The following is a 23,161-nucleotide window of genomic DNA, read 5'->3' as shown; positions in this document are numbered from 1 at the left end:
CATCTCCTGCGTTCCCGCTCCTTGAGTTCTTACTTGCCGTGGAGCAGTGCAACTGCAGCAGCTCTGGCAGGACGCTCGGTACAGCAGGGGTGGCCCCAGGGCTCCCACCACCTGCGGTGCCTTTGCTGGCACCTTTCCCTGCAGACGTGCCAGGCTGGGAGGTGATGGGGTGGCCGTGGCGGGTGGGTGGTGGAGATCACTGCTGCTGCTCCATCTCAGCACCAACAGCCATAGGGGGACCCTCCTTGTGTCCTGGTCCCCCCTTGGCACCCGGCGTCACCCTGTGCCCTGCTGGTGCAGCGGGGTGCTGGGAAGGCCCTGCCTCCCTCATTGAGACCAACACCCTCACTGGCTGCCAGTCCCTATCGGGGCTCTCCTGCTGCATGGGCACTAATCGTGCCTCTGTCCCTCCTCGCCAGGAGAACATAGAGCTTGCCCTGGCTGATGCCGAGCCCGGCTCCTCTGGCTCCATAGCTGCTGTAGACCAGCCCTCGCACCAGGCACTGGTAAGTGCCCACCATGCTTCCTCGCAGCCCCATCACTGCAGCTTGTGGCCCGAGGCAGTGGGCGTGCGGCTTTCTTGGCCCCTTGGTGGTCCTTGGGGGAAGGAGAGGGGCTGTTCTGAATGTTTGGCCATGACAGCGTGGCTGCGAGCGTGTGTGCAGCCCGCATCCCTGGTGTATCCCCTGGCACGGTGTCCCCTGCTTGCCCCGGCAGCTGCTTGTGCTGCAGGCAGGAGTCACGGAGACCTTGGGTGATCCCCAGGGCGCTCCAGTCCCTGGGGTGCTCTGGTCCCCAGCGTGCTCAAGTCCCCAGGGTGCACAGCTCCCCAAGGTTCTCCAGTCCCTGGGGTGCTCCAGTCGCTGCTGGAGGAGGCTGCAGAGACCAAGGGGAGCTGCTAGCACCAGCCCAGCACTGGGTTCCAGCCCGTGGGTACCTAAGCACCGTGTTTTCCACCCCAACGGGATGCGCTGCCTGGAGTGTTACATATGGCCTCTTGCCCTGCTGCGTCCCCATAAGCAGGAGCCCTCACGCATGGTGCCGCTTTGCCTTGCTGCTGACAGCGGCCAAGGTTGCCTGCTCCTTGGGTGGCCCGGGTCCCCTGTGTCACCTCCTGTCCCTGCCCTGGAGGCACTACAAGTGCAGTGTCACCTGCAGGTCCGGTCACTGGCCCGCACAGACGAGGCGCGGGGGCTGCTGTGGCTGCTGGAGGAGGAGGCGCTGCAGCCAGGCGGCAACGAGGACACCTTGCTGGAGCGGCTCTTCTCCTACTACGGCCCCCAGGAAGGGGGCAAGAAAGGTCAGGGGGGGACCGGCACCATGGGGCCATGTGTCAGCAAAGCGCCGGTCCCCAGGGCTGTGCCCAGCAGTGCCGTGTCTTCCTGCAGGGCACAACCCGCTGCTCCCCAGTGACAAGCCCCGACATTTCCTTCTGGGCCACAGCTCGGGGACCAACTGGGTGGAGTACGATGCCACGGGCTGGCTCAACCACGTCAAGCACAACCCGGCCTCCCAAAATGCCTCCGTCCTGCTGCAGGAGTCACAGAAGTGAGTGGGGTCCCAGGGCTGGTGGGGGAGCACGGTGTGGGGAGGGGTGATTTTGGGGGGTGACGTCCCCTCCGTGCCCTGCAGGAAGGTCATCAGCAGCCTGTTTGCGGGCCGTGGCGGGTCAGCGTTGGTGCTGTCGGGCTCGGTGGCAGGGCTGGAGGGGGGGTCCCAGCTGGCCCTGCGCCGGGCCACCAGCATGCGGAAGACCTTCACCACCGGCGTGGCTGCTGTCAAGAAGAAATCCCTCTGCATCCAGATCAAGCTGCAAGTGGTGAGTAAGGGGGTGCCAAGGGGGGAGTCCCCAGGTCCAGGTGGAGCACTGCTACGTGTCACCGCTCACCCCACTCTCCTGTGCCTGCAGGACGCCCTCATTGACAGCATCAAGAAGTCCAAGCTCCACTTTGTGCACTGCTTCCTGCCCAAGGCGGCGGGGGGCGGCGGGGACCCCCGGGCTCTGCCGTGCCGGCGGGTGAGCGGCAGTGAACTGGAGCTGCCGGCGGAGCACTGCGAGGCCGGGCTCATGCAGCTGGACGTGCCCCTCCTGCGTGCCCAGCTCCGCGGCTCCCGCCTGCTCGACACCCTCCGCATGTACCGCCAAGGTGAGCCGTGCCGCCGCACCCCTGGCACCCGCGACAGGGCGATGCCAGGGCTGCAGCGCACGTCCCCCTGCGGGATGCCACGGGGGTCCTGGCTGCATCTCCTCCCTGGGGACCCCCATCCGCCTGTACCCTTGCTCAAAGCCCCAGAGCTGCCAGCCATCACCCCAGGGCGGTCCTGTCCCTGTCCCCCTCCCCTGCGGGGCTGTTATCTGCGCCGGGGACAGGCATGGCCTTAATTGGGTGTCTCCACTGGTGCCGCCGGATCCTGGCAGCTCTCCCGCTGGCAGCCAGCCCCCATCCCGCTGGGGTGAGGGCCTCCGGGTCGTGCTCAGCAAAGCATTTATCGATACGCGTGGCTGGCCGCCCAGGCGAGGGTTTATTGCCTGGAGGCCAGACCCTTCCCACCACGATTGGAAATCGATGCCGTCCGCGCACCTCCCGGATCGATGGCCGTGGCCAGCCGGCTGTGCCGGGGTCAGCCTCCCCATCAATACCCTGTCGTTAATTAAGATGTGGAGGCTCAGTGCTGAGAGCCTGATGCAGAAGCTGGCTGCAGCTCAGAGCGGAGCCGGAGCGGGGCCTCTTTGCTTGCACAGGCAACACACGTGTCCCTGTGCTCCCTCGAGGTGGGATCTGGCCACTTTCTCCCCAGATCCCAGCCAAAACTGCTGGAGGACACGGCCAAGGAAAACCTCCTGGGGAGGGTCAGGGCACTCTGGCCGTGCCTGGCCCCGTGGGGAATTTGTGCCACGTGGGGTGACCCCATCAGCTCTCCCAAGAGATGGGCCCCAGTCAGTCAGGGCACGTGGGGCTGTCCCCAGCCATCCCCTGGGCATCCTGGCTGCCCCCGCAGCCCCACTCTCCCTTGCTGCCCCCAGGGTATCCCGACCACATGGTTTTTGCGGAGTTCAGGCGGCGCTTTGACGTCCTGGCCCCACACCTGACCAAGAAGCACGGGCGCAACTACATCGTCATGGATGAGAAGCGGGTACGTGCCCTGCTCCCGGGCCAGCGCGGCAGTCCGGGGTCCCCTGCACCCCAGGGTGCCCCCAGCCTGGCCCTGACACCTCTCCTTCCCCACAGGCAGTGGAGGAGCTCCTGGAGTCACTGGACCTGGAGAAGAGCAGCTACCACATGGGCTTGAGCCGGGTATGATGCCCGACACTGGCCGTGGGTGCCGGCGGCAGCGCGGGCAAGGGTGGGCGGCACAGCTTGGCACGGCGCAGCAGGGCAGCACAAGGGCGGCACTGTTTGCTCCCACCTACGGCATTCCTCGTGCCTGGGGGACAGGACCAGTGGCTGCAGAGGGGAGAGCCACATCCCCACCAGCCAGCGCAGCGGGAGGGTGGCACGGCGCGGCTGGAGGGATGCCGGCACCCCTCGCCATCTCACCCCGCTGCCCCCCTGCAGGTGTTTTTCCGAGCTGGATCACTAGCCAGGCTGGAGGAGCAGAGGGACGCGCAGACCAGCAGGAACATCACCCTCTTCCAGGCAGCGTGCAGGGGCTTCTTGGCACGGCAGCAGTTCAAGAAAAGGAAGGTTGGTCCCAGCAGCTCTCCCCTCCCCGCTCTGCTGCACAATTTCGCCTAAAATGGGCAGCGCAGCCTTTCTGCCGCTGCCTGGGCCAGCACCTCCTCCTCCCGCCTCCCCCCTGCGCCTGCCCAGCCGTGGGGGGCCAGGGGGGACCGGGGGAACCGGTGGGGAGGGTGCTGGGCATCGCCACGGTGGGATGAAACGGCGTGTCAGCTCCTACTTTTATTATTAAAGAAGGTGTAAGATAGGCATCGGGGCAGCACCTCGCCTTCCGCAAGAATAGCGTTTGGAGGGGCTGGAGAGAATCTAACAGTAGATAAGCTGGGTGCAATTAGCCCAAATACTAACGAAGGGGAGCATGCCGGGGTGCCGGCAGGGGTGCTGAGCACCCACCTGCCTCGCTTTGCCCCGCTGGTGGCACCCCCAACGCTGTGCCCTGCACTGACACCGTGCCCTGCACAGATCCAGGATTTGGCCATCCGCTGCGTGCAGAAGAACATCAAGAAGAACAAGGGGGTGAAGGGCTGGCCCTGGTGGAAGCTTTTCACCACCGTGCGGCCCCTCATCGAGGTGCAGCTCACCGAGGACCAGATCCGCGGCAAAGACGTGGGTACCTCTGTGCTGGGGGATGCTGGATGGGGCAGGGTGGGCTTGGGGAAGCGTTGGGCCTGGTCAGGGCCCTGCAGTGAGGTGGGATGCAGAATCCTGCAGTGGGGTGGGGTGCAGGACCCCAGGGAAGGGTGGGAGGCAGGATCCCACAGTGGCGTGGGAGGCAGGATCCCACAGTGGCGTGGGATGCAGGGTCCCACAGCAGGGTGGGATGCCGGATCCCACAGTGAGATGGGATGCAGGATGCTGCAGCAGGGTGGGATGCAGGATCCTGCAGCGGGGTGGGATGCAGGATCTTGTGGTGGGTTGAGATGCAGGACCCCAGGGAAGCGCAGGATGCAAGAGCCCACGATGGGGTGAGATGCAGGACCACAGCTGCCCTACACGCCCTGTCAGCGTCGGGCTCAAATTGCAAATTGCTCCCTAATTTGCGAATCAGCATGTCATTAGCATCCCGAGAGCCGGCTGTTGCATGAGCCCAATTACCAGGCGTGGAGAATGGAAATGAAACTGTGTGCCGAGAGGCATATGTGGGGGGGCTCCGCGCTACGCTGGCAACCAGACACTCGTGCCCCTGCCGAGCCTGCCCCTCATGGAGCCCACTGCCTGGCTCCACTTTCTTCCCAACCCACCAAGGATGGGTGCCTGGGGTGGGGGCACCTGAGCCCCTCCTGCCCCCCTCAGCCTGTGCTGGGACCAGAGGCAAAGGTGTGCTTGAAGCTGGCAGCTGGGCATGCCCCCCTGGTGTTGGCTGGTGGTCCCTGGGCATGCCGGTGGGCCCCCTCCCTCCACACCTGGGCTGGGTGCATCCAAACCCTTCAGTGAGCTGCCAGTGGGTGGGTTTGCTCCCACCCCCTCTCCTGGGTGGGTGCAGGGACCCCTCTCCAGCTTTGCTGGGGCTGCCTGGCGTTTCGGCACCATTTATGGGGTTGGAGTCGGCACGGCGTCGGGGCGGTTTGGGGAAAGTCCCTGCCCAGCCCTTGGCAGGGGAGAGCGGCCCCCGCCCTGGGGAGCCCCCACCCTGCCCACCCAGTGCTGGGGGGGTGCGGAGACCTGCCAGGCTCCTGCCTGCCTGCCAGCCTCTTCGCCGAGCGCCTGCCCCCTCCCTCACTGCCTGCTCTGTTGCAGGAAGAGATCCAGCAGCTGAAGAGCAAACTCGAGAAGGTGGAGAAAGAGCGTAACGAGCTCCGGCTCAACAGCGACCGCCTGGAGAGCAGGGTAGGTCCTTGACAGTACTGGGAGGGGGTACGGTGCCGTGCTGGATTGCCCCGGTGCCTGCACTGGCCCATGGTCCCGCTCCCCCCGCCCGCAGATCACAGAGCTGACATCGGAGCTGACAGACGAGCGGAACACCGGCGAGTCGGCCTCCCAGCTGCTGGACGCCGAGACGGCTGAGAGGCTGCGGGCCGAGAAGGAGATGAAGGACCTGCAGGTAAACATGCCTTTCCCTGGCCTCGCAGCGTCTCGTGGCCCCCTCCAGGCACTCACCACAGCCGTGCCCCCTCCCAGGCCAAGTACGATGCTCTGAAGAAGCAGATGGAGTCCATGGAGATGGAGGTGATGGAGGCTCGGCTCATCCGGGCGGCCGAGCTCAACGGGGAGCTCGACGATGATGATTCAGGTACCGTCCTGCCTCTGCTGCTCGCTGCGGGCGCAGTCTGGGTCCATGGCTGCAGCACCGTGCCCCCCTCTCCATGGTGGCCCCGTACCACCCCACACAGCCCCTCAGTGACCCCGTTTCCCCGCACAGGTGGCGAATGGCGGCTGAAATATGAGCGGGCGGTGCGGGAGATCGACTTCACTAAGAAACGGCTGCAGCAGGAGCTGGAGGACAAGCTGGAGGTGGAGCAGCAGGGCAAGAGGCAGCTGGAGCGGAGGGTGAGTGGGGCTCAGCCCTAGGGACCCCCCAGGTCCCCTCAGCATGGGGATGGGCTTGGGGTGGGCAGCCGCTGCCTGCTCGGAGCTGAGGGAGCACATGGCTGGAGCAGTGGGGACATGGTGGCTTCCCAGACCCCTCACCGCCCTGCCTGCTCCTGCCCACAGCTGACGGACCTGCAGGCAGACAGCGAGGAGAGCCAGCGGGCGCTGCAGCAGCTAAAGAAGAAGTGCCAGCGCCTGGCCGCGGAGCTGCAGGACACCAAGCTGCACCTCGAGGGACAGCAAGGACGCAACCATGACCTGGAGAAGAAGCAGCGGAGGTGGGGACCGCGCGCTGGCAGTAGGGCAGACGCGGGGGGGGGCAGCATCCTCGCCATGTGGCGAGCCTCTTGCAAAGTGGCATTACCATTTTAGCAGGGATTTGGGCACTTCACCAGCTTCCTCTTGGCCGAGGTGTCTCCAGCGGGACGGGGCTGCCCAGGCTGGGTGTGTTCATTGTGGGGGGACCCCGATGCCCTTGTAGGGGGCCCGGAGCTGAGCGATCCCCCCGTGTGGGGCCATGCCCCATGGTGGAGGCTGCTCGTGCCCTGCGGCTCTGCTCGGCACTCACTCTCATCCCATCCCCTCTCCCAACCCCAAAGTTTGCTAACGTTATTAAGCAGCAGGGACGCTTTCATCTCATTATGGTAATGATCACACACACAAATACAGCGAGAGAATCCAATCTAATTAATTTCAATTTCCGCGGATTGGAGTCTGTGCTAATGCAGCTGTTTATTACCCAGCGCGAGAAAAAATGGGGATTAGCTGCCGAGGTGTTTAACGCAGGTCACAAACTCAAGCGCAGAGTTATTTTCCAAGCCCCAAAGGCAGCGATTTTGGAGCAAACCCAGCTGATCCCATCCCAGGGGTATGGGGAGATGCTGTCCTGGTGCTGCCTGGCTCCAGGCTGTGCTGAGCACTCCCCCGCTGGGGGCTTGTGTCCTCTCCAGTAATGGGACCAGTGCCACCTCGCGTGGGACCACAGCTCGGGGCTGCAGCTGGGGGAGCCAAGCTGCCACAAGAGCCCATCTCTCCTGGAGAACCTACGTGCATTGCAGCCTCTCCATGTCCTGCATGGAGGGTGCGGTGTCCCTGGCTGCCTCCGTGTAGCTAAGCCCCCGCTGTTAGTAGCCGCGGTCCCCTCTGGCACGTGCCAGCCCCGTGGGGTGGCTTCTGGGGCTGCTGGTTGCACTGCAGGTGCTGCACTCCCCATTAGCTGCTGAGTGAAGGCATTGGGAGGAGTTTGTCCGAGTGACTCCGTGACACCGTACTGGCAATTAAAGACTCATCAACAGCATGTTTTGAACGAGTACCCAGCAGCGCGCTGCCCTTCCTGGTGCCTGCTGCCATGGGATGGGAATGCTCGGCATGGTGCCGGTAGCTGGGGACCTGTCCCCAGTGCCGTCACGGGGCACTGAGTGCCTGCCCTGCTCTCCCCACACAGGTTTGACACCGAGCTCTCGCAGGCGCACGAGGAGGCCCAGCGGGAGAGGCTGCAGCGGGAGAAGCTGAGCCGTGAGAAGGACGTGCTGGTGGCTGAGGTCTTTGGCCTCAAGCAGCTGCTGGAGGTGGGTGGCTCGCGGTGCTGTCCCCAGTCTCCCAGTCGGCGGGTGCCCTGGGCTGACGATGACCCCCTCTCTTGGCAGGACAAGGATTCGGACATTGCGGGGCTGACACAGAAGGCGGAGGCGCTGGAGGCTGAGCTGCAGGACATCTCCTCCCAGGAGTCAAAGGATGAAGCCTCCCTGGCCAAGGTGAAGAAGCAGCTGAGGGACCTGGAGGCGAAGGTCAAAGACCAGGAGGAGGAACTGGACGAGCAGGCTGGGACCATCCAGATGCTGGAGCAGGTACAGCAGGGAGGGGCGAGGTTTCTGGGTGGGGTGGTTTCATGCAGGGTGGTTATTACCTGGGCTGGGCTTGCCCAGCAAGAGGAGGCGGTCACCCTCAGCCCGGCGTCGGGCCAGGCATCGCGGCTGCCGACACAGCTCCTGGCCCTCCATGCCATGGCTCGGCAGGTCACTGTGGGGCGGGCGGCCCGGCCGGCCTCGGACCAGGGGGTTTTGCGGGTGAGTGGCACCCAGGGAGTGGTGGTGGGGGTCCGCCCAGTGTCCCCTTTGCTCTGACCGTGTCCCCACCATTTGCAGGCCAAGCTGCGGCTGGAGATGGAGATGGAGCGGCTGCGGCAGACCCACGCCAAGGAGGTGGAGAGCCGTGACGAGGAGGTGGAGGAGATTCGGCAGTCGTGCCAGAAGAAGGTAGGGCTCGGCTGCGACCCCTCTGCCCAAGGAGGGGGCAGGATGCATCCCCGTGCCCTGGCTGGGTGCCGGGAGCTGCCAGCCGGGCACTGTCATGCAGCGCCCAGCTCCCACGCGGCCAGCCGCAGCCTGGCTCCACTGGCCCAGCAGGTCCGACCAGTCCCTCTGCCGCCCAGGCCAGTGCAAGCTGGGCTTTGTGCCTCTGGTTGCGCAAATACCTGGCTGGTGGGGTCACCCAGCATCCCCAGTATGTGGGGACACACGAAGAGGGGGGTCCCAGCCCCTTCCTGCCACCCTCACCGGCTGCCCGGGTTGTCCCCCAGCTGAAGCAGATGGAGGTGCAGCTGGAGGAGGAGTACGAGGACAAGCAGAAGGTACTGAGAGAGAAACGGGAGCTGGAGAGCAAGTTATCTGCTGTCAGCGAGCAGGTAGGGCACAGGGCAGCCAGGGACATGGCTTGCTTTGGGGACCCCAAGGTGGCCATGGTGGGGTGGGCACCCCACTGGCACAGTGCCCTGGCATGGTCCCCCCACCACAGGCCAACCAGCGGGACTTCGAGACGGAAAAGCGCCTGCGCCGGGACCTGAAGAGGACAAAGGCGCTGCTGGCTGATGCACAGATCATGCTGGACCACCTGAAGAACAATGCACCCAGCAAGAGGGAGATCGCCCAGCTCAAGAACCAGGTGTGCATCCAGACCCCCCCCCAAATCCGCAGCCCCTGAGGGACATGGGGTGTCCCTGTCCCCCAGCCAGGCGCTGAGCCGTGTTCCTGCAGCTGGAGGAGTCGGAGTTCACCTGTGCGGCTGCTGTTAAGGCCCGCAAGTCCATGGAGGTGGAGATTGAAGACCTCCACCTGCAGATCGACGATCTTGCCAAGGCCAAGGCAGGGGTAAGTGGATTTGGGGCCATTCCCCACCTGCACCCAGGGGGAGACCCCCACCGGCACTGCACATTGCCAGCAGGGTGACTCCACGCCATCTGGGGGGTTTGGGGGGTGGGTGTCCTGGCTCTGGGGTGCGGTGGGAGACGCAGGCGGCTCCCCCCAGCTGGAGGAGCAGCTGAGCCGGCTGCAGCGGGAGAAGAATGAGGTGCAGAGTCGGCTGGAGGAGGACCAGGAGGACATGAATGAGCTCATGAAGAAGCACAAGGCGGCTGTGGCCCAGGTGAGGGGGGGACACAGCAGCCGCGGCACCCCAACCTCCCATAATGCCCCTCTTGGTGCCGGTGCAGTGGGGTCCCCTCTGACGGCCCCGGTGTGTCCCACAGGCGTCCCGGGACCTGGCGCAGATGAATGACCTCCAGGCACAGCTGGAGGAGGTCAACAAGGAGAAGCAGGAGCTGCAAGAGAAGGTGGGGAGCACTGACATCAGGCATGGGCATGCACCCTGAGTGAAGCCGGGGGGGACGGCAAGCATGCAGGGACTCGCTGCCCACACTGTGGGGGAACCCCCTGCACCCAAGGGGGGTGCAGAGCAGTCTCATCGGGAGCTCCCCATTGGGATGGGAGCAGCAGGGCCAGCAGCTCCGCTCCAAGGCCGGGTGGTGGGGGGCCAGGGAGGTTGCCGTTGAGGCTAAGGCTGTGCACCCCCTGCAGCTGCAAGGCTTGCAGAGCCAGCTGGAATTCCTGGAGCAATCCATGGTGGACAAGTCGCTAGTGAGCCGGCAAGAGGCCAAGATCCGCGAGCTGGAGACCAGGCTGGAGTTTGAGCGGACACAAGTCAAGCGCCTGGAGGTAGGCACCGGGCTCTCCCTCTGCTCCAGCTGGGACTGGGATGCAATGGGAACATGATGCCCAGGGGTCTGCTGAGCGCATCCCCAATATCCCCTCCATGGGACCCCCCCACACTGCAGCCCTCCCCTGCCGGCAGCCTGTCCCCATCCCTGCCGGGAAAGCTCTCTGCAAGTGCCGATAACAGTAATCCACCACCCAGCCTGGCAAAGTGCTGCTCTTCCCATGCATTGACTTAGGGAAATTATAGACTCTCCCGGCCCCGCTAAATGCAGCCTGCTTTATATTCTGCCGTTGCAGCTCTGCTGGGGAGCGGAGCAGCTTAGCTCTCCTCTTAATATTTTCCTAGCTATTATTTCCCTTCTCCGCTCTCTCTGCCGGGGCCATAAATATGCAGTGGCTGGCTCAGTGGCTGGGGGAGAATGGGAGCTATTTTTTCCCTACGTTACACGCTTTAATTACTTCACACACAGTTAAATCTATTTTTCCAATTCAACAAAGCCCCTGTGGTTGTTCTGCCCCTTCCCTGGCCCTAGCGGGGTTTTCTTCTCCATCTCCTTGTGTACATTCGTGGGGATGGGATCCATCCCTGCGTGAGCCCTTGGTGGGTGTTGTTGCAGGGTGGGGGGTCCAGGGGGGATCTGGGGTGACCCTGTGCCCGCTGCTCCGCAGAGCCTGGCCACGCGGCTGAAGGAGAACATGGAGAAGCTGACGGAGGAGCGAGATCAGCGCGCAGCCGCCGAGAACCGGGAGAAGGAGCAGAACAAGCGGCTGCAGCGACAGCTCCGCGATGTCAAGGAGGAGATGGGTGAGCTGGCCAAGAAGGAGGCAGAGGCCAGCCGCAAGAAGCACGAGCTGGTGAGGCACCCAGCGATGGGTCTGGGCAGGGGGACAGGGGGGTTTCCCCAGGGTATCCATCTCACCCCGCTCCTTCCCCACAGGAGATGGACCTGGAGAGCCTGGAAGCAGCCAACCAGAGCCTGCAGTCAGACCTGAAGCTGGCCTTCAAGCGCATCGGGGACCTGCAGGCAGCCATCGAGGATGAGATGGAGAGTGACAGCAACGAGGACCTCATCAACAGGTGAAAGCGCCTGGGCCTGGCTCGCACGCGAGGCACCTCACTGGGCTCACCGCTTCTCCTTGCCACTTCTGAAATGCCATGGGGACCCCTCGGCTCTGCCTGGCCCTGGCAGAACGCCGCCTGTCCATCCGTCCATCCATGCATTGTGCACACGTGCATCCGTCCGTCCGTGCATCATGCACATGTGCATCTGTCCATGCACCCGTGCATCCGTCCATCCATGCATTGTGCATCCGTGCACATGTGCATCAGTCCGTGCATCTGTGGCTCCCTCCCTCCCTCCACCCACAGCCCCCGTGCAGCTTCACCTGCTTGTGGAGGTGCCTGAAATGCAGCCGTGCCGTGCTGGCTGGCTGGAAACAGCCCGGGGAGGCCCAGGAGCCAGGGCAGCACAGGCTGGCAGGAGGTCTGGGACACTGGGATCCAGCCCAGCCCAGGACAGAATCATAGAATCACAGAATCATTTAGGTTGGAAAAGACCTTTAAGATCATCAAGTCCACCCATTAACCCGGCATGGCCAAGCCCACCACTGACCCATGTCCCCCAGGGCTGCGGCTTTTACATAGCTCCTACGGTGGTGACTCCACCTCCCCAGGCAGCCTGTTCCAGGGCTTGACAACCCTTTCAGTGAAGCCATTTTTCCCAACATCCCATCTAAACCTCCCCTGGCACAACTTGAGGCCGTTTCCTCTTGTCCCATCACTTGTTACTTGGGAGAAGAGACCAACCCCCACCTCGCTACAGCCCCCTTTCAGTAGCTGTAGAGTGGGGTCCCCCCTGCGCCCCCTTTTCTCCAGGCTGAACCACCCCCAGCTCCCTCAGCCACCCTCCATCAGACTGGTGCTCCAGACCCTTCCCCAGCCCCATTGTCCATCTCTGGACACGCTCCAGCACCCGACCTGGGATGATGGGATCCAGTGCAGGATGCTGGGTGCAGGCCTGTGCCAGGGGTGCAGGGCAGCCACACCTCCCTCCCCTGGCCCTCCCCCACCATTTAATTTACCCCCCATTATTTCCCCACCCACTTGGTCTTTTTTTTTGTCTTTTTTTTTTTTCCTTTCATTTGATTTCCTTTCTGTTGTGTTTCTCCCTCCTCCGACCCCCCCAACCCCTCCCAGTTTGCAGGACATGGTGGCAAAGTATCAGAAAAGAAAGAGTAAACTGTGAGGAGCTTCTCTTTCCTTCCTCCCCTCCCCTAACCCCTACCTCACCCCCGCGGGCCGGGGTCCCGCATGCCACTGGCCCACCTCCGCATGCCCTAACAGCATCCATGGCATGGCACATAACTGCATCCCATGGGGGGGGGCACGGGATGAGCCCCCAGGCTGGGGCTGGCGGGGGTTGCTCTGCCATGGCTAACGATGAGCGTGTCGGCACGGGGCGGTGATGGAGCCCCGCTGCCAAGCACAATTAATATCCCCCTGCCACGGTCGCTCCCCCGCGACCCGGGTCCTGCTTAACTAATGGCACGCTCGCCCGGACATAAATTGTGTTTGACGTGGTGTTTAATTCGGATGGTTATAAAACCTCAGCTGCCCCCAGAGTTTGTTTACGGGGCTCGCTGGGGGTTTTTTTGTTGTCATTTTGTGGGTTTTTGTTGTGGTTTTGTTGTGTTTTTTTTTCCCAAGCTGAGCGTTGCCTGGATGTATTTGCAGGGGAGGGAGACGCACGTGATGGAGTGCAGCTCGTTGCTTTGAATTTAACAAGGAGGATTCGTATACAGGGTCTATCCCAGCCTGTCCCCTGTGCTGTCTGCTGCTGTCCCCGGGCAGGGAATAAGCCCAAAGCCGGGTGGATAAAACGGCCGTTTAAGATCATATGATATATTCCTTCCCCGGCAGCAGCTCAGTGGGAGCCCTTGCCTCTCGCCGGCCGGCGGCAGGGTGGGGAGAGAGGGGGCTGTGCCGCTTCGATTTCCTTATAGATCCCGCCGGTACTGCCATAACCCTAATGAAAGCAGTAAGCAGTTAGGTATTAAGGGAGATTTATGCAAGGATGCTTTTAACGTGGAGGAATGGATTTTGCAATGCATACAGCACCTTCTTTCTAAAGGCAATCAATATGGTTACGAACAGCCGTTATAAATTAGATGGTTTAAGCCAGATAGGGCTTTTTTTACACCGGGACGTAAATCAGGGGCTCTCCGGCATGGCAGGGCTGTAAATCTGTCCGCTGCACTCCTGCGCCTGCCTTGCCGGAGTCATTTCTGTTCTGCCTGCTAAACTCCTGTTTACCCAGGGCCATCAACATTGCTCTTCCTTGCTGTAATTTTGCACTTGATGGTGGCCTATAAAATGAACCCACTCATTTCCTTCCCAGCCCCGGAGCTGGAAATCTCCTGTTTCTGGAGCCATGCCCTGCTTGCTGCCCCTCGCTGCCCTGATGCCGGCCCTGCTGTCTTACCTCTCCAGCCATGCAGCGGCATGGGGGGATGCTGGGCAGAGCGTGCAGGAGCCCCTCGGCTGCGCAGGGGCATGGTTTGGGGGTTCAGGGAGTGCGTGGCACAGCTGTGCTTCGGGGAGCCCCTAGCATGCAAGGTTGAGCTGTACGCATACAGGTTGTGCCCCGAGAGGTGGAGCAGGACCGTGGGATGGTGCTTTGCCCATGTCAGGGTACACAGGCAGTGGATGCTGGGGTGGTTCAGCGCCCACCAGCGCAATTTTGCCCCTCCAGCACCCAAAATCTCACTGCCCCATGCTCACTTATTTCTTTCTCCCACCCTGACCCACGCTTCTGGCAGTGATGGTGACTCGGACGTGGACTCAGAGCTGGAGGACCGTGTGGACGGGGTGAAGTCCTGGCTCTCCAAGAACAAAGGCTCCTCCAAAGCGCTCTCGGATGATGGCAGCCTGAAGGGCAGCAGGTGGGTGCAGGACTGGGCACGGGGCTGGCTGGCAGAGGACAGGGTGAGCTGTGCCGGCAGACGGCCAGGCTGTGGGGTGGGCACCCATGGGATGTGGCACACGGTGCCATGCTCCCACCCCGTTCTTGTGTGGCTGGCCAGGAAAGGGTTAATGCTGGCGAGCGGCTTGATATCCATTAGGGACACATGTCCTTCACCCAGGGGGACCTCCCTGGTCCCCCTCCCCATCATCCCACCCACTGCAGCACCGAGACCCAGCCTGGAGGCGCAGGGGTGTCTGCAGCCCCCACCCTGCCTGCCTCCCCAGGGTTTGTGGCAGGGAGCTCTAGCCCTGTGCATCATCCCAGGCTGAATCCCCACCCCATCCTCCCCTCATTTGCAGCCCCACCACATCCCTCCCTACACCTCTCGGCAAACACTGGCTGCCCACACAGCCCCCAGCAGAGGGGGGGACATGCCCAGGTGCCCCCATGGCACAACGCTGAGCTCTCACCTGCTGAGCACAGATTGCTTTGATCCAAACCCGTTTTTCTAGCAAGGCTCCAGGACTCCCAGGGGGCTACCCTCCCCCCAGCTCTGCCAAGCAGGGAGAAAAAAATCTGAGCCAGTTTTTGTTAATTGGTTTAATTTATTCAACGGTGCAGATGTAAAACATTTTGTTATTGGAGATAATTCCACCTTTTCTGAAGTCAGGAATCAAATGCAGTCCAGGTAGCCGACAATGAAATAAATTGAACACAACACTTTAAAGGGGAATCAAAGAGCTGGGCTAGAACAATTCCCCCATTTACATGACATTTTTCCACGATGCTATTTCCCGCTGACGCAAATTACCGAGGCTGCCTCGCCGACGCACTGCCCCCCCCCCCGCCCGCTCATCTCCATCTCTTTCTTGTCTCCCTGGTACGTGCGGGGGCCACGGTGCCACCGGCACAGGTCAGCCCCGCCGGAAGGTCCCGAGGGCGAGGAGCGCCCGGTGTCGGTGTTGAGCTGCCTCAGCTATAGGAAGCGGCCAAGCCTCAAGGACTCCATAGGCGGCCGCGGGGATGAGCAGACGCTCTTCAGTGCGCTTGGCGAGCGACCACCTTCCCCTGAGCGTGCTGCCCGCAGGGCGGCCCGGGGCGGTGAGCCCGAGGACCAGGCAGCCATCATCGCCCGTGCCTTCGCCGATGCCAGCGGCCGGGCTCGCCAAGGGCTGGGCAAGCGTTGGTCCCTCTCGGCTGCCGATGGTGAGAAAGCCTCCGTCGCCTCTGCCCCGGTGAGCAGGGCCTCCTCCGCCTCCTGGCGCGGGCTGGAGGACGGGGACGAGGGGGACGAGAGGTGCTCAGTGCTGAGCTTCGCCCTCTCCAGCCCCGGGAGCTTGCGGAGCCGGCGTGGGGGGCCTGAGGGTCGCCCCGAGTCGCGGCTCTCCCTGGCCCGCAGCCACCTGGAAGAGGCAGACGAGGGGTCCCGTGGGCAGCACACCCTGGGGCGCAGCTTCTCTGTGCCCCCCCGGCCCCGCAGTGCTGCCTCCGAGGACGGGGGTCCCAGGGACGCCCAGCCCGTGGGGCACCGCTCCTACCTCGACCCCGACTTGGAAGCTGCCATCCAAGAGGTGCTGAGCTACCGCACACCGCGGGCCGGGGGCTGCTCCAGCCCCGAGGCCGACTCGGGGGATGATGGCCGGAGTGTGCGGAGCACACGGAGCACACGGAGCGCGGCCCCCCTGGGCGCTGCTGACCACCCGCTCGGCAGCCTCCGCCGCTCTGCATCCGCCCTTGACTTCTCCCGGCACACCTGCCGGCACCGCAGCAGCTCAGGCTCCTCTGAGGAAGAGGAGGAGCGGAAAAAGAAGAGCACCAAGAAGAAATCCAAGAAGGCCAAGAAGAAATCCAAGAAGAAGAAGAAGCAGCAGTCATCATCCGACTCAGATTCCTCCTCCGATTCCTCCTCCGGCTCCACCAGCTCCTACCGCAGCACCTCCAGTGTCAAGAAGGGCCCGCGGGCAGCGGGGGGCGAGGAGCCGGTACGTCCCAGCCGTGGCAAGAAAGAGGAGAAGCAACGGAAGAAGCAGGTCGACAGCCTGATGATGAAGTACCTGTACCGGCCCGAGAGCGATTGAGGCAGGAGGTGGGAGCAGTGTGTGCCGTGCAGCATGAACCTCCCCGTGTGCCACTAACCACCCACCCTAACCCTCGCCTGGCTCCAGGCACGGAGCCCACCTCCGCCGGGCACCCCAGGATGGGGCACCCCGCTGCACCCACAGCAGCCCTGCTTTTGGGGTGCTGCAGGGCATCCTCGACGCATCTCCGGCTGTGGGGAGCATCCCCGGCATGGCCGCAGTGGGACCAGCAGCTGCCTGTGCTGCCAAGATGCAGCATGTTCGGAATTAGCGGCTGCAACACACGGGACACCGGGAAGCTCTAATCTCTTCCTGGCTCCCCAGCCACCGGTCGGGATGCAGCTGAATTTATTCCTTCAGGAAATTCAAGGGCTCTCTGGGCAGCACAGCATCCCTGCTTGCCCCGGGGCATTTGCCACCCCGGGGGTGGCAGTGGGTCCCGAGGGTGGCGAGGAGGAGCGGGACGAATACTAACAAGCACTTGCTGCAGTGTGTGAGCGCGGAGGGGGCAGCACCCACAGGAGGAGGTTGGGTGGGCAGTTGGGGCTCGGAGGTGTTTCTCAGGGCGGCCGCATCCTGCTGCCCTGCTCCGTGTCGGTGCCTGTGCCGGGGAGTCAGGGTGCCAGCGCCCTCACCCTGCTGGGCTCTGGGGCTCAGCACCCTGTTCGATGGCAGAGGAGAGGGTGCGCCCAGGCTCGCTGGCAGCGATTTCGGAGTGGGTTCGATCCTTTCCAACTGTTCGAATAGCAGAAAGGCCAGAGGAAGGAAAAAAAGCCTTTTGGAAATGTCACAGTCGGGCTGCCTGCTGCCTGTCAGGGCCAGGGAAGGCGTCGTGGGGTGGCAGGGGGAGAACCCCCCCCAGCACCCAGCCATGGTGGGCTCTGGTGCAGCCAGGACCCTCAAGCAGTGATGCCCATGGGCAGTGGTGTTTGCACCCGTGACCATGTGCCTTTGAGCTGGTGGTGCTGGGTGCCCATGGGGTGGCACCTCCCAGGCAGGCTCAGCTCCACCGCGGAGCAGCGCCTCGACCCGGGCAGTGGAGCATGTCCCAAATATCTCAGAAATAATATATTGGCTATGGAGGCTCCATCCAGTGGGCTGCCAGCACCGGCTCACCATGGCTCCCGGTGCAGCCGGAGGGGCCATGTGCCTGGCAGTGGCACTGCAGCACGCTGGGGGCGTGGAGACCCCCCTGCCCCCCACTAACCCTGCTCTCTCCCACACAGCCCCCCCAGCTCCCGGCACACCTTCACCTACGACAGATGGGACGAGGAGCAGGACACCGGGGAAAGCACACGTCGCTACTCCCACAGCTCCCCCAGCGCCAGCGAGGCAGACAGCCGGGCCACCGAGACCCCTGCCTAGCCCCCCCACCATTTCCCATCACCACAGAAACACTCAGCTCCACGGGGCCACCCCGGGCAGCCGGTATTTCTTCTGCACGGGGGGGGGACACACGCAGCCACCCCCCAGCCTCGGCCTTTTGGGGGGAGCAGCCCGGCCGGCTCGCTGGCTGCAGCCCCCATGCCACCCCCACCCTCCCACCTCCCGTCTGTCCTCGGCGGCAGAGCCAGCAGCTCCGGCACCCTGGGTTTAATTCCTCAGTGCCTGCTGGCTCCTTATTTTATAACTTAAACACCCCCCCCTCCTCCAGGCACCCCGCCATCCTCTTAAGCCCCTTTTAGTTGAGCCAAAGACGTCTCTCGCTGGCCGGGCCCTGGGGAGCAGCCGCCCAGCAGCTGGGAAGGGGACATGGGGACGGGGTTTCACGTGCCCACACGGGTTGTCGTCGCCCCCACCCAGGCCCCCCACCCCTGCCTGGTTGTTTTGCACTAGCCCAGCTGTGCGCCCCCCCCCCTACCCCCTTTACTTTCAGTATGAAAATAAACGTCATTTCTGGCTGGTGACACCGGCTGCTGCCTGCTCCACGTGGGGGGGGGGGGGGGTGTCACTGTGTTTGGAGGGGGTGTTGCATGGCAGCAGGGTCTGGTGGGATGGATCCAGCCCGGGTGAGGAGGTGGGACTGTATGGAAGGGCCAAGCCGGGCTCCTTCCTGGAGCCTGCTGCACCCATGGGTGACAGGGAGGGAAGGGGGGAGACGGCCCTCGTGGGTGCCGGCACTGAATCATTTATCAATCTTCATAAATATGCAGATGAGCAGCGCGGATGGGAGCCCTCTGCCTGCCAGCGTTAATTATTTAACGCGGAGGAGATGGTGATGTGCATTGCTGGCTGCCTGCGCAGCATGTGGCTTGGCCTCGGCTCCAGCACCCGCAGGCCAGTGCTGGGTGATGCCCCCTGCCCACACCCCCCAGCCCCAGGGACCCCCTGCACCCCCAGGACCCCCCGCACCCCTGGCACCCTGCAAACCAGGTCATTCGATCCCTTTCCCCACTGTCTCTTTGAAACAAATGGGCCGAGCTCAGCGCTCGCTGCCATAAAGCCACGCTGCGCTAATGCGCTTTCATTAAGTGGGAGCGATCTAATGATAATAAAATGGCACATTTAACATTAAAACATTTAACTTGACTCCTAAGCAAGTGTGTCTCTCCACGCTGTTCCAGCTCCATCTTCATGAAGCTGACAAAGCTCCTTAATTTGTTTCCAGGGAGCGGGTGCTCAGTAGAGACTGCTTGGCACTGCGCGGCATGAGGGATGCCGGAATGCAGGGATACAGGGATGCTGGGATGTGGGGAGGCAGTGTGCTGGGGTGCTGGGATGTGGGGATGGAGGGATGCAGGATAGCAAGACATGGGGATGCAGGGGTGCTGAGTACCATGATGCTGGTGTGGGGGGATGCTGGCTTGTCAGGATGCAGGGTGCAGTGGTACAGGGATGCAAAAGAGCTGGGATATGGGGATGGAGGGATGCTGGGATGCAGGGGTATGGGAATGCAAGGGTGCTGGGATGTGGTGATGGAAGGGTGCTGGGGTGCACAGACAGAGGGCTGCTGGGATGGGGGAGTGCCAGGGTGCTGTGTGCTGGGATGCTGTAGTGTGAGGATGCAGCGTAGCTGGGCTGTGCAGCATGTTGGGACACCAGGATGGAGGGGCGTGATGATACATGGGGATGCAGGGATGTGGGGATGCCGGCACACTGGTGTGCAAGGACACAGGGATGCAGGGACAGCTGCAGGCCAGTGCAATGCTGTGTGGGCATGGCACCTACAGTGCAGCCCGGAGCACACCGGGGAAGCGGGTGATGGCGAAGGGGGCCGTGCTGTGGGATGGCTCCTCGCCCAGGCTCAGCTCGCACAGCAGCTTCCCCACCACTGGTGCCAGCTTGAACCCATGGCCTGTGGGGAGGATGGTGGCGTGGGGGACCCAGCCACCCCCATGGCCCTGGCCAGCTCTGGGGGGCCAAGCTGGGGGAGTGGGGTGACCTCACCTACCTGAGAAGCCAGCCCCAATGATGATGTTGCTGAACTTGGGGTGCCTGTCCAGGATAAAATCTTCATCTGGGGTGTTCTGGGGGAGCCGTGGGGTGAGGCTGTGGCCCGGGGTCCTCTCCTGGACCCACGGTTTGGGGGGGGAAGGGATGGCAGGATCGACCCTGGGGTGGGGGAGGGGTTCAGACCCTGGGCAGATGGGTCCTGCTCCCGAGGGGAGGTCTCACCGTGTAGAGGCAGGTCTCCACCACGGCCGGCTGGGGCTCCAGCCTGGGCAGGTAACTGCTGATGAAGTTGCTCAGGAGGGTGACGTAGGGGTGGGGGGCACCCGGGGGAGCCCGGTCCCGCTCTTCAGGGTCAGCGGGGCTGCCGTGATGGTAGCACACCTGGGGGAGAGCTGGTCAGGGCAGGCTGGCCAGGGGGTCCCCCCCCACCACCGTGCCCTGCTCACCTTCACCAGCCCCGGGTACTCGAGTGCTGGCAGCCCGTAGATGCTGCGGGGGGCTTGGGGCAGCCCCAGGGTTATGAAGCAGGGACCAGCCCGGCCTGCGCTGGGGCTTGCGGGGTCCTTCTCCTTCCAGTAGCAGACGTCGATGCGCAGGGGCTGGGGTCACCACGTTAGCTCCGGCCGCGGCCACCCCACCCCACGGTGCCACCAACCCTTACCTGCAGCGGCAGGCGGAGACCCAGGGGTGCCACAAGGTCACTGGTCCAGGCTCCAGCCGCGATGATGAGCCGGGGGGCTCGGTACACCCCAGTGGTGGTGGTGATGGTGAGCACAGCCCCGGGTTCAATGTGCAGCACCTTCTCCCCATCCCGCAGGGTCCCCCCGTGCCGGCAAAAGACCTCCTGGGTGAGGATGGTGACAGGAGGGTCTGTGGGAACAGAGCCAGGGGACACCCCCATCCCATCCCCTCAGCAGCACCCACCTGCACTGCCCGCAGTGCCCGGTCAGCGAAGAGCACCCCGCCGGTGTGGTCCCACAAAGCCACCTCACCAGCGTGGAGCTGCAGGCCAGGAAAGCGCCAGGCCAGCGTCACGGTGTCGAGGACCTGGTCGGCACCCAGGCTGCGCCGGCAGCTCTCCAGCTCCGGGTTGCCCGCTGGCCCCAGCACCACCAGCCCCGTTCGCCTGCATCCCACCAGCCATGTCAGCTCCCCCTGCTCCCCTTTCCTGTGCAAACCCACCCCTTGCTTTGCCTCTGGGGGAAACTGAGGCACAGCAGCACCGGTGATGCTCAGGATGTGCTAGGATGGGGTGCTGGGTGATACGGGCAGGGCACATGGGGTGGTGCATGCAGAGGGTCTGAACACTGGCATCATGCTTTGCCCCCCCCCCTAATTACAGCAAGTGCCATCAGCCCTGACCCTGGCAGCAAAGATTTGTTTAGATGCTCATTTCCTTAACGGCGCTTCCTTTACTGAGCCACATAAATCACCAAGAGCAGCTGCCTGCCAGAGTGGCCTCATCCTGCCCAGTGCTGCATCCCACCAGGGCAGCAGCCACAGCCCCCAGCCCAGCCCCGCGGGGAGGGGACGGTGCCCGGTGGGGGCTGCGTCCCTGTCCCCGTCACCTGTAGAGGCTGATGCCAGCCTCAGCCTCCAGCCGCTGCCAGAGGTGGAAGCAGTCGGGCATCATGCGGGCGTAGGGCACGCGGGGGTAGGCGCTGCGGGTGATGCGGCTCTGCCCGTGCGAGCTGCCCCGCGAGTGGGGCAGGATGAACTGTGGGACACGGGGGATGTGGGGGTGACTGTGCCTGCTGCCAACCCCGCTGGGCCCCACATGCATCGGTGCTGTGCCACAGCAGGCACCTGGGGACACAGCCTGCCCTGCCGGCCACGGCGCTGGGACACAGCAGGAAATGGGGTCCTGGTGCTGGGGACACGGGAGTGCTGGCACTGGGAATGTGAGGGTCCTGGCACTGGGGATGTGAATGTCCTGGTGCTGGGGACACGGGAGTGCTGGCACCGGGGACGTGAGGGTCCTGGCGCTGGGGATGTGAGGGTCCTGGCACTGGGGACACAGGGGTGCTGGCACTAGGGACCAGGGGTGCCAGCGATGGCTCCGCTCTGTGCCATGGCAGAAGGCAGCCAGGTCTGCAGGTACCCACCCCAGCACATCAAGGTTGGGGACACAATGGGATGGGGACACAACAGGGCTGGGGACATGGCAGGGCTGGGGACACTGGTACCTGCTCCAGCAGGAGGGTGTTCCTGTGGCGCTGGGCCAGGTGGTAGGCAGCGAAGGAGCCCTGGATGCCGGCTCCGATGACAATGGCATCGTAGGTGGCCTGGTGGGGCTGGCTGGTGGCAGCCATGTCTGTCCCTGTCCCTGTCCTTATCCCTGCAAGCAGCCAGGAGCTGAGCCAAGGGGAGGGACAGGGCAGAGTCCAGCCGGTCCGAGCGGATGGCGGAGCCTTGGCTGCCCTCCAGCCCCATGGGGACAGCAGGGGCATGCGGGGGCCACATCCTTCCCACGCCTCAGCGCTGGCCGGGCAGGAGCACCCCCACTCCCCCACTGATGCCAGCACCCGGTCCTGCCAAGGAAGGGAGCTCGTCCGGCAGCGATGGCACAGCCGGCAGCGTGGGGGGGCTGCCCCCTCCTTCCACAGCCACCCCCACATCACCCGATGGGTGTTAGGATCCCACCTTGGCACACGGCAAGCCCTGGCCCCAGCACAGCACAGGGACCACCAGCACCAGCCCCCCAGCCCAGCCCCCCCCAGAGCACCGCATCCTCCACCACCATCACCCCCACTGCAGCGGGGTCCCCCCAGCCCTGCCAGTAAGATCAGCGTGAGTGGGTGGGATAAACGGGATGGAAAATTGTTCCAAATAAACCCCCCTTTCCCTCCCCCCCAGTCACTGCCGGCTCTGACCGCGGCGGGACAGGGGCTCAGGAACGCTCCCATTTTTGTGTGCCAATGGGAAACCCGCCGCTGGCTTCAAGGTAGGGTTGTTTGGTTTTTGTTTTTTTTTAACTCTGGCACAATTTATTATGGCCATAAACTATTTTGTTGCCATCTTTTGTTGTTGTTGTTATTTTTTTTTAACAGGAGATAGGCGTGATTTAGGGCTCGCCAGAGCAGCTGGGATGTGATGCGGAGCCCCATGTTCCACTGGTGGTGGTGGATTTTGCAAGCCTGCAAAATTCTGGGATGTGATTCGGGGTTTGGGGACACTCAGCGATGCCTGGGGGGGGGATAATGCAGTCTGCCAGTTTTGCCCGTTGCCGCCACTGCCCTGTGCCGCCTGACAGCTAATTAGGGGAATTAATTTACTCTGGCTTTCATGGTGTAAAAGGCATTATTTACTGGTTAATTGTCGTTATTATGAAATGTTAAATATCATTATTTATTTTGCTGCTTGCCTCCAGTGATGGATGAAGCATTGGGGAGCATAGGACGCCCCCAGTGGGGATTTCCAGGCCCCCCCAACGTGTCCCCCCAGCTGGGTCACGGGGACACCCTGGCATCATGCAAAGGCAGAGCTGGCAGCTAACAGTGATGGGGAGGTGAGGGGAGGTAGACGGG

At 63.3% G+C, this 23,161-nt stretch overlaps 2 protein-coding genes across 14 annotated transcripts in view; one reads left to right on the top strand and one right to left on the bottom strand.

Moving 5' to 3' along the window:
- The window catches only part of MYO18A (myosin XVIIIA), a 34,228-nt gene extending 16,080 nt beyond the window's left edge, over positions 1 to 18,148 (top strand). For 10 of the 13 annotated variants that reach the window (XM_055796284.1, XM_055796283.1, XM_027791008.2 and 7 more), the window contains 28 exons: positions 420 to 506; positions 1,159 to 1,300; positions 1,389 to 1,548; positions 1,633 to 1,819; positions 1,910 to 2,147; positions 3,026 to 3,135; positions 3,231 to 3,296; positions 3,558 to 3,686; positions 4,143 to 4,286; positions 5,418 to 5,507; positions 5,602 to 5,721; positions 5,799 to 5,910; positions 6,040 to 6,167; positions 6,333 to 6,487; positions 7,654 to 7,777; positions 7,856 to 8,056; positions 8,354 to 8,464; positions 8,788 to 8,892; positions 9,003 to 9,149; positions 9,242 to 9,355; positions 9,513 to 9,629; positions 9,733 to 9,816; positions 10,061 to 10,198; positions 10,868 to 11,053; positions 11,137 to 11,276; positions 12,396 to 12,440; positions 14,018 to 14,140; positions 17,468 to 18,148. In XM_055796284.1, coding sequence (XP_055652259.1) covers positions 420 to 506; positions 1,159 to 1,300; positions 1,389 to 1,548; positions 1,633 to 1,819; positions 1,910 to 2,147; positions 3,026 to 3,135; positions 3,231 to 3,296; positions 3,558 to 3,686; positions 4,143 to 4,286; positions 5,418 to 5,507; positions 5,602 to 5,721; positions 5,799 to 5,910; positions 6,040 to 6,167; positions 6,333 to 6,487; positions 7,654 to 7,777; positions 7,856 to 8,056; positions 8,354 to 8,464; positions 8,788 to 8,892; positions 9,003 to 9,149; positions 9,242 to 9,355; positions 9,513 to 9,629; positions 9,733 to 9,816; positions 10,061 to 10,198; positions 10,868 to 11,053; positions 11,137 to 11,276; positions 12,396 to 12,440; positions 14,018 to 14,140; positions 17,468 to 17,606 — 3,642 coding nt within the window. In that variant the 3' untranslated portion in view covers positions 17,607 to 18,148. The remainder of the gene's footprint in view (positions 1 to 419; positions 507 to 1,158; positions 1,301 to 1,388; positions 1,549 to 1,632; positions 1,820 to 1,909; positions 2,148 to 3,025; positions 3,136 to 3,230; positions 3,297 to 3,557; positions 3,687 to 4,142; positions 4,287 to 5,417; positions 5,508 to 5,601; positions 5,722 to 5,798; positions 5,911 to 6,039; positions 6,168 to 6,332; positions 6,488 to 7,653; positions 7,778 to 7,855; positions 8,057 to 8,353; positions 8,465 to 8,787; positions 8,893 to 9,002; positions 9,150 to 9,241; positions 9,356 to 9,512; positions 9,630 to 9,732; positions 9,817 to 10,060; positions 10,199 to 10,867; positions 11,054 to 11,136; positions 11,277 to 12,395; positions 12,441 to 14,017; positions 14,141 to 17,467) is intronic. The other 3 variants (XM_055796285.1, XM_055796291.1, XM_055796293.1) reach the window with 1 other exon arrangement.
- A 555-nt stretch (positions 18,149 to 18,703) lies between these two features.
- Positions 18,704 to 21,973, bottom strand: PIPOX (pipecolic acid and sarcosine oxidase). The gene is made up of 8 exons (XM_027791010.2): positions 21,821 to 21,973; positions 21,203 to 21,351; positions 20,559 to 20,760; positions 20,296 to 20,478; positions 20,081 to 20,233; positions 19,857 to 20,015; positions 19,633 to 19,708; positions 18,704 to 19,536 (listed from the first exon to the last, which is right to left on the bottom strand). The coding sequence occupies exons 1-8, from the start codon at positions 21,944 to 21,946 to the stop codon at positions 19,406 to 19,408; spliced, it is 1,179 nt and encodes a 392-aa protein (XP_027646811.2). The 5' UTR covers positions 21,947 to 21,973; the 3' UTR covers positions 18,704 to 19,405.
- Positions 21,974 to 23,161: the final 1,188 nt, after the last annotated feature.

This window comes from Falco peregrinus, chromosome 2, assembly GCF_023634155.1.
Source record: "Falco peregrinus isolate bFalPer1 chromosome 2, bFalPer1.pri, whole genome shotgun sequence".
Taxonomy (NCBI): Eukaryota; Metazoa; Chordata; class Aves; order Falconiformes; family Falconidae; genus Falco; species Falco peregrinus.
This window is presented reverse-complemented; position numbering and strand designations above follow the sequence as displayed.

Coding starts and splice junctions, on each gene's coding strand:
- PIPOX (XM_027791010.2), bottom strand. CDS start 21,946: ATGGCTGCCACCAGCCAGCCCCACCAGGCCACCTACGATGCCATTGTC. Junction 20,761..21,202: donor GCTGGCATCAGCCTCTACAG/GTGACGGGGACA, acceptor GGTGGGATGCAG/GCGAACGGGGCTGGTGGTGC. Junction 19,709..19,856: donor TGGAGACCTGCCTCTACACG/GTGAGACCTCCC, acceptor CGGCTCCCCCAG/AACACCCCAGATGAAGATTT.